This window comes from Microcaecilia unicolor, chromosome 11, assembly GCF_901765095.1.
Source record: "Microcaecilia unicolor chromosome 11, aMicUni1.1, whole genome shotgun sequence".
Classification (NCBI taxonomy): Eukaryota; Metazoa; Chordata; class Amphibia; order Gymnophiona; family Siphonopidae; genus Microcaecilia; species Microcaecilia unicolor.
The window spans coordinates 167,535,359-167,548,467 of record NC_044041.1 but is presented as its reverse complement, the minus strand read 5'-3'; the positions used below and the strand labels follow the sequence as shown (position 1 = coordinate 167,548,467).

Genomic DNA, 13,109 nt, shown 5'->3' with positions numbered 1-13,109 from the left:
GACTTTCCACTACCTGGTAACTGTGTCTTTGCCTATGTGCTATATGCCTGCTGGGGAAAATGCATTCACTGACTCAGTATATGTTCATTTCTTTGCTGGGGAAAGTAGACAACACACAGAATTTCAGTCACTAAAGAGAAGTGTGTTTCCAGGAACAAAGGCAAGCCTGGAGAGAGAATGTGTTTGCTTGTGTGGGGTGTGTTTTTTTTTTTTATTTTATTTTTTAATATAGTAGATTGTGAAGTAAAATAGCACAAAGTCAGGAGGCGTGTAGAATTTGATTTGATGAGTCCCTGTACTTATCTTACTATGGCTTTACACTCTCTGCTTCCTAAAAATTCAAAAATGTACATTATAGCCATGACATGTGGTTTTTTTTTTTCCTCCCTCCAGTCTTCAATCTCAGGCCAGCGACTATATCCAAGACAGAGCCACCAAGAACAGCCTAAGCTTGTCCCGTGTTAACCGGGAAAGCCTTCCAGTGTCACAGAGCAAGCCTCGCGAAGGTTATGCAGGAGTGTACTGCTTGCAACCTCATGCCACAGGGAGCCAGGTATCTCTGAGCAAAAGCGGCTCTCTTTCCGGGAGCCCCAAGCCCCTGCGACCCCAGCTGGATCAGTTCAGCAATGAAGTCAGACTGCGCCGGGTCGGACCTGCCATCACAGATGCAGCATGCAGTGAGAAACGGAGCTCCTTTGAGAGTGACTCTAAGGTAGCCTATGGCATCCGGGGAGGCAGCTTCGTGGAGCGGTGCCAGGAGCTGGCACGAAACACGGACTATAACCACTTGGACATGAGAAGGCACAACCATTCCAGTGAAACGGAAGCATCAAAGATTAAGAGCCTTCGCTCTTCTGGTGGATCAGCACGGAACCCTCCTGGCCCAAGTTTGATGTCCCCCGCTAGAACTGCATCACCATCCTTAGTGCGAAATGTTACACCGCCTGCAGGAAATGATGCACCAACAAGCTCCACAAATCTTCCTTTGGTGCCACAGAAACCCAGTCTGAATGAGACCTCTTTTTAATCCAATCTGTGTAACTGCTGCATTTTTCCTGCTCATATCCCCGTTGTATCCTGGGGCTTGTGCAGAGGGCCCCAAATACCCTTCCTCTGATCGCTTCTACCTGCAGTTAACATACTGAAGAGCTTTTCTGATCACCAGTGTCACCTCTGTCCAGTATTCCAGGCACCTAGGCTGCAATTTCATGTTGCCGAAGTAAAGAAATAACCAAAGAAGGAACCAACACTTCTTCTGAAGATATCTGTACCTTTCAAAGAAATGCCTTTAAGCGAATGCACTACTGTGAAAAGAATGGGTTAAAAAAGCATTCCTTCAAAAGACTTAAAGGGAGAGTTTTTATGTTGCCTTGCTGCCTTCTGAAACAGGGGGAGCTTTTTGGGTGACCACACCAAGTGCTCTTGCTGGAGTTTTAGTGCCTTTATCAGAAGTGGGCTCCTTCCTACTTGTATTCCACTTTTCCTGCAGCCAAATCAAACCCAGATCAAAATGTAGGCCTTCCTTGCCGGCTAATCCTGGCACAGAACCTGATCAGGTTTGGAGCAGGTCCTATGGAGTAGTTACTAATTAAATCTTTGGTGGAGGGGGGGGGGTACTTTTTCATCTATCCACTTCTGTCTAGACCATAAGAAGTTCTGTCCCCCTCTCCCACAGTTTAATTTGCAAGCATTCCACTGTACAGAGCATAAGGTAGAACAAAGCACCGTGCCTGATGGGTTTCTCAAAGCCCAAAAATAAAACTTGGACTGTTTACTTCCTATCGTGCTTCTCCTCTATTTCTAATGACACCAATAGAAGCCATTAGAATAATGTAATCTATGTATTTTATTGCACTCTATCATTGCTCCAGAGTTGGTATTCAGATCACCTGATATCTTATTGTACTTTTACGTTATAAAGATTGAGATAGGGAAAGTCTCTGCAGAATCTGGATATAGCATGGCCAAAGAAGCAGAAAGTCTTTGTACTTCTGTTTTCAAAACTGTAGTCATTTTACTTCATTAAGGATGTTCTGCTGCTGGAGTGGGAAGGTGAGATACTTGGGGAATTAAGAATTTTCTGTATGTGTAAGGGTTGGTGGAGGTTTGAGAACCCTAGTATTATATTATGTTTTTGATCTGTATGCAAAAGAAACACAAAACTAAGGTGACAAAGAGGAGTCCCAACAGATGAAATCCTGGTGATATAAAATGCTTTATTTTGTTGAATGAGAGGCTTGACTCTACACAGATCCGTGTTTCGGCCTTCATCAGGAGTCTGATCTCTCACAACTCTTACTCAAAGTGATCCTAAACGTTTGTATACACCTTCAGGGTACGGCTAAAATGAAGAAAAAGTCTTATGGCATGTTGATACCAGCAACACAAGAATTGAGTTTATTGCGATAAGCCTAGGGGCTTGTGCCATAAGACCTTTTCTTCATTTTAGTCATATTCTGAAGGTGTATACGCATGTTTAGGATCACTTTATTTGAGTGTTGTGAGATCAGACTCCCAATGAAACACGAATTCATGTAGAGTCAAGCCTTTCATTCAACATAATAAAGCATTTTACGTCACCAGGATTCATCTGTTGGGACTCCTCTTTGTCACCTTTGCTTTTGTGTTTCTTCTGTTTGAGTTGTGCAAATGTTATTTCTTCTTTATTTTTTGATCTGTATGCCCCTGCTTCCAAAAAGGACCCAGAACGACTTAGAACATAGCAAAAATAACAACATAAATAAAATTATAGTAGCATACATCAAAATACAAGCAAAGCAATCAGCAGCCCTCTTTACGGTACCTCTGTTTGTTGGGCAAAGAAACAAAAGGTGTCGGTGATGATGTCAGAGAGAGGAAAAGGGTTTTTCTCTGTGCTCCTGCAGTGCAATTAGGCTCAGAAGATATAGGTGATGGTACCCAAGCAGCGGAGAAGATATCCAGGCAGTGGGGCAGGGCTTCTTGCTGCACTCCCGGTCGTGCCTTCAGCTCTGATGCTGTTCTGTCCTTATCTCCATTCAGGAAAGCTTGTTGAGGTAGAGGTGTGCCAGAGAAACAATTCAATCATTACATTTTTTTTTTCCACTATCTAAAATTGCTCTCACAACATTCAAGGAAAGATTTGAAGGCATGTTTTCTTCTGATCTCATACATTTTTGTCATGTTGGGTGTTCCATTAGTGGAAAGTTTCATGAAGAATTAGTGGTATTCCAGGCCAAAAGCATTATTAGGAAGCCATCTAGGTTTCAGAGAGTGAATGGTCTGGCTAGAAAAGCCACTGGCAGTTCTGATATTTTTGATTTTGTAGCTGTGTTGCTTAACATTGTTAGTTGCTGAATTCTCTTGGCTCTTGGGAAATTTCAGTGAGTGTTCTGTAACATAGTAAATGACGGCAGAAAAAGACCTGCATGGTCCATCCAGTCTGCCCAACAAGACAAACTCATATGTGCTACTTTTTGTGTATACCCTACTTTGATTTGTACCTGTCCTCTTCAGGGCACAGCCCTTATAAGTCTGTCCAGCACTATCCCCGCCTCCCAACCACCAGCCCCGCCTCCCACCACTGGCTCTGGCACAGACCGTATAAGTCTGCCCAGCAATATCCTCGCCTCCCACCACCAGTGAGTGTTCTGTGAGGATGTAATTCTGGTCACTGGTTGGAGCTGTGCTTAGTGATCATTCTTGCTGGCTCACCGTCTGGTGCTTGATGAATCTGTTCTTTCACTTTGGTTCAATCAAGGAGGTTTTATGACAGGTGACATCATAAGCTTATCTCGGCCGTTCTGTGGGCTGAAGCCAGTGGGCGGAGCTTGCCGCCATATTGTGTGACCTCCAAATATTTGTAGACTCTGTTGAAAACAGTAGCAAACTTGTGAGGATTATGACTGGCTATGTGTAGGGTTTTTTTATTTGAAAGCTTCCCATATGTAACCGGAGGGTTTTTTTTAACTTCTGGGGGGTCCTGGGGTGGAGCTGTGAGAAGCTTGATTATTGTAGGGGGCAGCTTTAAGAAAGGCCCTGGCTCTGCCTTGTGGGGACCTTGCAGAGGTTTAAAAAAAAAAAAAAAAACCTTGAATACGTATGGGAAGCTGTCAAATAAAATAAAAACCACATACACAGAGGCAAGTATAGACCTCACAAGTTTGCTGTTGTTTTCAATAGCTTCTGAGAATGTTTGGGGTCACACAATATAGCAGCTGCATGGGGGAGACGGCTTCAACTCTTTGAAATCATGCAGTCTCTTGTCATAAAACCTCCTTAGGTTCAATTCATTCTTGGCCCTCAGATTGTTCCCTCTGCTTTGTATGAGTTCTTTAATTTGACTTATCTAGTCTGCCTATTTACACCAGGTACTAAGCTCTATAATCTGTTCCTTTCCCTGAAAGATCTCTCTTGAATTCAGATACCATCCTCATCTTCCACTAGGAAGCTGTTCCATGCACCCACCACCCTTTCTGTAAAGTAATATTTCTTATTCCTGAGTCTACTTCCTTTCACATTCACTAAAAGAAGCTAGCCTCCTCTGAATTTGTACCATGGAGGTATTTAAATGTCTCTATCATAGCTCCCCTCTCTTGTCTTTTTTTCAAGTATACATACACCATTGACCCAACATAATGCAGATACTTGGGTCCAATACATTTGCTAGTGTTACTACTAGTACTACTTATTTCTATAGCACTACTAGACGTACAAATGAATCTGTAATGTATAACCAGTGGCCATTAGTAGCTGCCTTTTGGACCCAACTCCATTCTGTTTTAGTATATATATATATATAAGTCTCTGGTGAGATCTCATTTAGAGTACTGTGTACAATTCTGGAGACCAAATCTTTAAAAAAAAAAAAAAAATATATATATATATATATGTTTTTTTTTTAAGATTTGGTCTCCAGAATTGTACACAGTACTCTAAATGAGATCTCACCAGAGACTTATACAGAGGCACTGTCACCTCCATTTTCCCTTCTGCACCTAAGCATCCTTTTGGCTTACACCATCACCTTTTCTACTTGTTTGCCCACCTTAACATATCAGATAACAATCATCCCTAGATCCCATTCATTTTTTGTGCACAGAAATGTCACCCCTCCCTCCCCTGTATCCTTTAGGTTTTTACAGCCTAATGCATGATCCTGTATATTTTAGCATTAAATCTTAGCTGCCTTTTCCTAGACCATTCTTCAAGCTTTGCTAAATCCCTCCTCATGCCATTTACACCTTCTAGGGTGTCAACCCTGTTATAGATTTTGGTATCATCCACAGAGGGGCAAATGTTTTCTGACAGCCCTTCTGCTGCTTACAGAATTTTGAAAAAAAAAAAAACTGGACCAAGGTCCAATCGTTATGGAACATCACTAGTAATGCCTATTTCCTTAACCATCAGTGCCAGACCAGTCTAGACAAGTGGATCATATCCCTTTGCCAACAGATGGAGCCAGAGAAAAGTAGCTTGGAGCTGACTTCATTCCTCTAATAGAAGGTTGGAGCTGTCTTCAGCTCCTCAGTATTTCTCTGGTTGTAGCAGATGGTGCAGACATGTAGCTTGGTGCAGCAACTATAAGTAGGCGAAGTAGGTTGCTCCCAGGAAAGCTATAGGCCCAGATTCCTGGTGGAGCATAGACTGAGCCCAAGGGATGATTTCTCCCCCCCCCCTTCCTCTTGAGAACAGACTAGAGGGCAAGGAATTGGCGGAGGCTGGTCCACAGAGCCCAGGTGTTCTAAACCTTATGGGGCCGGGTCACTCCCTTTGCCCCTGCTGATCTTCATGGGGTTGTAGCTGTCCTATTCCCCCTACTCTTCAGAAGGAGCCAGAGGTATATTCCCTGAGTGCTGGCTGATAAAGGTTTTGGAAGAAGAAAAAGCCTTCAGTGTACCCTCTTCCCAATCTGCCTTCTGGTCTGCTGTGGTGCTATGTCAGATTGGGCCTCAGGGGGTCTGATGTGATCACACCCCCTCTCTTTTCCTCCACTGTTTACAGTATGTCTGGTGAAAAAGGGAGGTGACACGCTGCAGGTAAGTTGTGGTAACTCAGCATGTCTGTTGGTGCGTTTGGCTTGGTCTTGGAGCTTGCAGGCAAGCTGGAACCAGCTAGATAAGTGCAATCTGCTTTCCCTTCACTTGCTTCCAGTCTGGAAATAAAGGGAGGTGACATGCTGTGGCCGAGACATAGCAGTACGGCACGTTGGAGTGCATTTGGCTTGGCCGAGTGGGAAGATGCAATATATGGAAATTTAGCACCCAGCCAAAAGCGAATCTGTAAAGGTTCACCACATAGAGCTATGACCCATTTGGTGTGCCTAGATCACTTCATGTTCCTTTAAGTGACAGTTGATGATTTATAGTATTTATGTTCTGAGTCATTATGATTCATAGTATTGGTCTTACCCTTGTTTGTCCAAGCATTTTCACCAGTGTCATGTTTGCTATCCCTTAACCTTTATTTTACATTAGTTTATTTTACCAGTTTCTATTAATTTATCATTTAGACCCATTTTTCATTTTGTGATTGTTTTCTGTACCTAAACTCCTGAAGCAGGCCTATTGGCTGAAACATGGCTGTGTCGAGTCTGTAGATTGTTCAATAAACTCTGTATCCAAGAGCATTGTCCAGTCCTCGTTTTTGAGTCACCTTCGCTGTTTCCTGTGTGTGTGCTTAAAGACCTGCTCAGTGCTCCTGTTTAGAAAGGATCACCAGCCTTTTTATACATAAAGGGCTTTTCTTATGTATTTTTTTTATCACCCTCTTTCCTCTGTTAGAGAAATGGGGATGTTCATGAAGTCTACGTATCCACCGACAGGCATGACAGAGTCTGTGGATCTCCAGCTCCTCTACTGAGTTAATATTTCAGCAGGTGGCATCACGTGTGTCAGAGCTGATCTTTCTAGTCCCTTCCAGTTAAGGAAATAATAATGGAAACAACCTGCAGAACTGTCTACCCTTCTACACAAGTGAAGATTTCCAGAGTGCCTTTAAGGCCAGATTAGGCTTGTGATGCATGAAACATTTTTGCAGCTTGAGAATAATAATAATAATAAAATCTTGGGTGACTTTTCCAGGTCTAATCTGTGTCCCTGCATGGAAGGAACCATAGGTTGCCCTCAACAATGTTTGGAGTGTTAGAGCATTCCACTGACTTGGGCAAGAGGAGAAGGAGATAGCTGGTTCAGCAGACAGTGGGAGATTACCTCCTCAGAAAGAGAGAGTACCTCAGTGGGCAGATTGGGAGAGAGAAGCTGGTGACCCTTATTTTCTAAGGCTTCATGTTTGGGTAGCTCTTAGATAAGCCATGAGGGTCATTAGTCCCCACCAAGGGAAGATCAAGAAAGCATGGTTTAGCAATTCCACAGCTCACTGGTACAACTCTACAGAGTACAACTAAAAAAAGACTAATTGTGTGCCAGTAGGATGCTGGTGGTCCAGGTCCCTTTAGTAAGATCAAAGGATCTACAAAGGCAGATGTGTGGGCAACAGTGTGACTAGTTTGGGTATCTGTTTTGATCGTTTACAAAGCTTAATAATAAGATATGAACCCAAACTGTTGGATTGGTGCTGGAATAAGCATGAGAACTTATATACCCATTTATCCAGGATGGTAGAGAACTATATATGAAGATGACAAAAACCATCTTGGATAAGGTGTGATATCTTAGCAGTAGCCAAGCTTCTGTGGCTGGCAGCTTGGATGTTTCGTTTGTAGTGTTGACCAGAAGACCAAGGCAGACTGGATAGGTTAGGTCAGTTCATATCTGTGTGCAGTCTCCTGCATTACTATGTCATTGTTAAATTTCTGCAACATAAGCTGTACTCTTTATACCAGGTGATGTCTCAAGGCAGGGTAGGACAGGGCATCTGATTACTCTTATCATGCACATAAAAGTGCTTAATCCCTTGTCTTCAATAATTTTCTTTTCTTTTTAGAAGAGGTAAAAATTCATGAAAAAGAGATGCAAGGTCACTTCCCTACTCAGTTTTTTTGAGAGCTGCAATGTGCCAGGGATGTCTAGGTAGTAGATGTAGAACTTTGATTGCTGGCTGGGATCGACTGCCAATATTTCAGAATGTTCATTTCCATTATGTAGCTTTTCACTAGTCCAGAACCTGTGGCATAGTTGTGTCCGTCAACCAGTAGGTGGAGATAGAGAACTGAGATATATCTCTCTTGGCATTCAGTCTAGCTCCACAGTATTTTCTGTCTCCAGCAGGTGGCTGGACACACTTTTCAGCCTCTGGTTCTGAGTGGTTTGCTCCTGGTCCAGTTGGTCAGCTGGTCCCCAGTTGAGCTTTGTGGGTGGCTTGAGTCTGCAGAATCATATCTGGAAGTCTTCAGATCCCTGTCTCTGGTACCCTGTGAATTTAATTCTTCCCTCGCTTCATCTCACCTCTGTTTCTTGTGGAACTCTCCTTTTCTAGCACAACAACTTAAAAAAGAAAGGAGAAGGAAAGAGGTTTGCTGGCGAATGTGGGACCAGAGTGTCAGTGTGGTAAGACTTATGGAGACTGTGAGCTCGGGAGGAGCAGTTGGCAGTGCTAAGTCCAATTAAAGTTTGACTCAGAACTGCTTGGAGGGCAGCAAGTTCTACTTGGTGCAGGGAAGAGATCCTGACTCACCACTTGGGACACATGCTGTGCTTGTGACAGGTTGAATGACGACTGCCAACTGTTTTTGGGGTGGAAGCCGGGAGTCCTGGTAGGCAACAGCACATCTTCAGATTTGGCACAGTATCTGAACATGCTGGGGTTTTTGGGCTCTCCAGCATGGCTGATGTACAATTTGATGCAGGAGAGTGAGGAAATAGGTGGCATTTTGTCATGACTGACTGGCAGTGAGGGACAGCCTCTGATCATGCGCAGAGCACGGCTGCCATTTTATGGCCTCAGGGCCCAACAGAGCATTCAGCTGAATTGGGATCTTTGTTTTCTCTGGAGTTCATATTTATTTATTGCACTTGTATCCCGCATTTTCCCACCTATTTGCAGGCTCAATGTGGCTTACAAAGATCTGTTATGGCATTGCCATTACAGGGTAATAGATACAACTGGTGTTACATAGAGATCAAGGATGTCATAAAAGAATTAGCAAACAGTTATAGAAGGACGTCATTTAGAGTGGAGTGGTGATATGTGATAGTTATACTACGGTTCATATTGCTGTTACACCAGGCCTTTTTACTGAAGCAGGGGCAATCAGAATTGCTGCAAGGTGCTTCGGTTTCTCACTCCGCTGCCCCTCTGGCTTCTAAGAAATCTTGTTTAGACCTCCAGGAGTGGGGCAGATGAGGCTGTCTGCTTCTTACTTCCTTAAATGATGTGGCCTTGGTCTATTCAGATGAGCATCATTGAAGGAGCCATTAGAAGAGGGAGACAATCTGAAAGTACTGAGGTTATTTCATAAAGAGGAGCTCAGTGCTCTTGTTTCTGAGGCAATGGTGGTGCTTTACATTGAGGAGCCTTCTGCTTCAGTGTCAGGAGTTCCATCTTTATCGATTTATGCGGGGACATAGAGGTCCTTTTAATGCCTTCCCAGTGCATCCAGACATTCAGGACCTGATTACAGCAGAATGGGTCTCACTGGACACGGGGCTGAGAATGGGAAGAGCCATGGCTCCCCTCTACCCATTAGTTCCAAAGGAGAAAGAGAAATTGCAGCTTCCCAGGTTGAACTCCTTGGTTACGGCGATGACTAAGAAAGCCACTTTGCTGGTGGAAGGGGGAATTGCCCTAAAAGATCTACAAGGTAGGAAGCTAGAAGGCTCGATGAAACAAGCCTTTGATGTGGCCTCTTTGGGCCTTCAAACAACAGTGTACATCTCATTCATGGCAAGAGCATGCCTGAAATTGCATCGGCAATCTGCAGCACAAGATGGACTCCATAGTGCCCAGTTGGAAGTGGAATTGGCCTACTTGGTGGATGCTATTTATGACATGTTACAATCAGCAGTATGTCTTTGACAGTCAATGCACCTCGGCAACTCTGGTTACAGCATTGGGCATCAGATGCGTTGGTCATGTCTAGTTAAATTGCACTTTCGGGGAAGTGGCTATTTGGAGAAGATCTCAGTAACTTGGTGAAAGAACTGGGATAAACTAAGTCACAGCGGTTGCAGGAGGAAAAGCTGAAAGCCTCTGGTCGTCCGTCTTCATGGGGCTTTCAATTTCAATTTTGAGACAGCGGACGGTACTGGCCTGATTGTCAACAATATGGTCAGAAGTCCCACTTTAAGGCATGTCAGTCTTCCTGTCATTCAGCTACAGTGCCTAATGCCTCCAGAGCTTCGCAATGATGCAAAGCTGGTCCACTCTTCTCTTCCTCCAGTGGGAGAATGTCTTCAGGAGTTTAGAGAGGAGTGGGCCACAATCACGTCAGACCACTGGGTTCTGGATATTCGTAGAGAAGTTTACAAGTTGGAGGTCTTCCGCCCAGTTACTTCTCTCTTTTTGCAGTCTCTTGTTGAAAGAGAACCAAGGCAGTCAAGGGTCAGGCCACAGTAGTATCCTTGCTGGCACTCTGGGCCATTGTTCCAGTTCTCCAGGCCAAACGGGGACAAGGCAGATACCCTGTCTATTTCATTGTCTCAAAGAAGGAAGGCACCTTTCTTCTGCGTTTGCTGCCTCTTGAGTGTCCAGCTTTCGCATGGAGACGGTATGGAAATTGGAACAATGAGTAAATTGATTAAATTTGTAGATGATACAAAACTATTCAAGGTTGTTAAAAAAACGAGCAGACTATGAAATATTGCAGGAAGACCTTAAGAAGTTGGAAGACTGGGCATCCAAATGGCAGATGAAATTTAATGTGGACAAATACAAGGTGATGCAAATTGGAAAGAATAATCCAGATCATAGTTACCCAATGCAAGGGTCCACCTTGGGGGTCAGCACTCAAGAAAAAGAACTAGGTTGTGGAGTAGATAATATGCTGAAATATTCTGCTCAGTGCGTGACAACAGCCAAAAAAGCAAACAGGATGCTAGGAATTATTAGGAAATGGATGGTCAATAAGACTGAAAATACTATAATGCCTTTGTATCACTCCATGGTGCAACTGCACCTTGTGTTGCATTCAGTTCTGGTCACCGTATCTCAAAAAAGATATAGCAGAATTAGAAAAGGTTCAAAGAATAGCGACCAAAATGATAGAGAGGATGGAACGCCTCTCATATGAGGAAAGGCTAAAGAGGTTAGGGCTCTTCAGCTTGGAAAAGAGATATGATTGAGGTCTACAAAATCCTGAGTGGTGTAGAATGAGTAGAAGTAAACGGATTTTTTTTTTACTTGTTCCAAAAGTACAAAGACTAGGGGACACTTGAGGAAGTTACATGTCATTCTGATTTCCATATCATTTATAAATATGTTAAATAGCACTGGTCCCAGTACAGATCCCTGGGCACTCCACTATTCACCCTTCTCCTTTGAGGAAAATGGTCATTTAACCCTACCCTCTGTTTTCTGGCCAATAACCAATTCCTAATTCACAAAAAGATATTTATGACATTTATACCCCACATTTTTCCGTACAATTTTGAGTTCATTGTGGCTAACAAGCTAAAAAGAAATCATTACAAAATATGAAACAAAATAAATAAACCCACACATATCAATAAGGAAAGAATCGTAAATATATAAAGAATTCAATAATAAAGCATAATGGGGAGAATGGAAGGGGGAGATTAGGCACCAGGATGAATTGACAGAAATTCTTTGAAAAGGGAAGATTTAAAAAACTAAAAACCAAATAATTGTTCTGGGATCTTGTATTTTTTGACAAGGAGTTCGGCCATTTTGTACCTTGGTATGAAAAAGTAGCTGACTATATAGATTTATAAACTACTTTCTTACAGGTAGGAAAATTAAGATGCAGCTAGTCTCTTGCACCAAAGACTGAATTGCAAGAAGACAAAGTAACAAGGGCAACATCTAGTCAGGGCAATACCATACAAATGAGAGCACAGTTTGAGTACAATCCTGGCCCTAATGGGAAGCCAATGCAAATGTATCAGCAAAAGAGCAGCCCTCTCAAAGCATGGTACATGCAGTTTGCTTAAGGTACATTCTTTATACCCTGCATAGATAGAATTACAGTAATCAGATTGGATCAAAACAAGAGTTTGAACAAATAATATCAATTGAATAAAAGGGCCTAATGTGCTTCAGTTCCAAAGTAATATTTAGTAGCCACCAAAGACACCTGAGATTCAAAGGTTAAGTGCCGATCAACAACAGCCCCCAAGATTTTTAGAGTGGATTCCAAAGGATAAGAAATATAGTCAGTGCTAAAATTGCTGCAGGGATCAGGGTCATACAGATTAGTTATTACCAAAAATTTAGTCTTCTCCCAATTTGATTGCCTCCTGTTCCATGACTTTTTAATTTTCTCAGGAGTCTGTCATGAGGAACTTTGTCAAAAGCTTTCTGAAAATCTAGATACACTACATCAACTGGTTCACCTTTATCCACATTCTATTCTGTTCTGTTCAGGGTATTTATATCCCGCTAATATCAATAAAGAATCTAAGTGAGTTACGTGAGTTTAAAGCATATACTGGAAAATTAGGAAAGCCTTACAGAATTATTCATTCCATATCATCATGCTGATCAATCCATAGACTGGTGGGTTGTGTCCATCTACCAGCAGGTGGAGATAGAGAGCAAACTTTTGCCTCCCTATATGTGGTCATGTGCTGCCGGAAACTCCTCAGTATGTTCTCTATCTCAGCAGGTGGTGGTCACACACAGCAGCAGCTCTGGCTAGGCCTCCAAGCCTAATTTTTAGGTTTTGTTGAGTGCCTGGGGTTGAGGGCTCTTCTTGAGCAAGTGCAAACCTGGTGGCGCCAGGTCCCTCCTTTTCTCCCCCCTCCCGCTGGCTCCGTTTAAAAAAAAAAAAAAAAAAAAATTTTGAACGTCCTTAAAGGCGTTTATTTCGACGTTTATTTAAACGTTTATTGCAGCTACTCACTGGGACACCAGGTCGTTACAGCTCGGAGCGGACAGCAGGTAATTTTTACCTTTTATAGCGGGCAGGGGGTTCCCCGATTGGTCTCCACGTGGCCTATGGCGTCGGAGGGCGAGGGCGCAAAGAGTCGCTCCCCGGATCGCGTGTGCGCTTC

The 13,109-nt window shown here is 43.1% G+C and overlaps 1 protein-coding gene across 1 annotated transcript in view; it reads left to right on the top strand.

The window, feature by feature from the left end:
• The window catches only part of SHKBP1 (SH3KBP1 binding protein 1), an 82,355-nt gene extending 80,576 nt beyond the window's left edge, over positions 1-1,779 (top strand). Inside the window, exon 18 of the mRNA XM_030218298.1 lies at positions 394-1,779. Within this exon, the coding sequence (XP_030074158.1) occupies positions 394-1,027 (634 nt within the window). The 3' untranslated portion in view covers positions 1,028-1,779. The remainder of the gene's footprint in view (positions 1-393) is intronic.
• Positions 1,780-13,109: the final 11,330 nt, after the last annotated feature.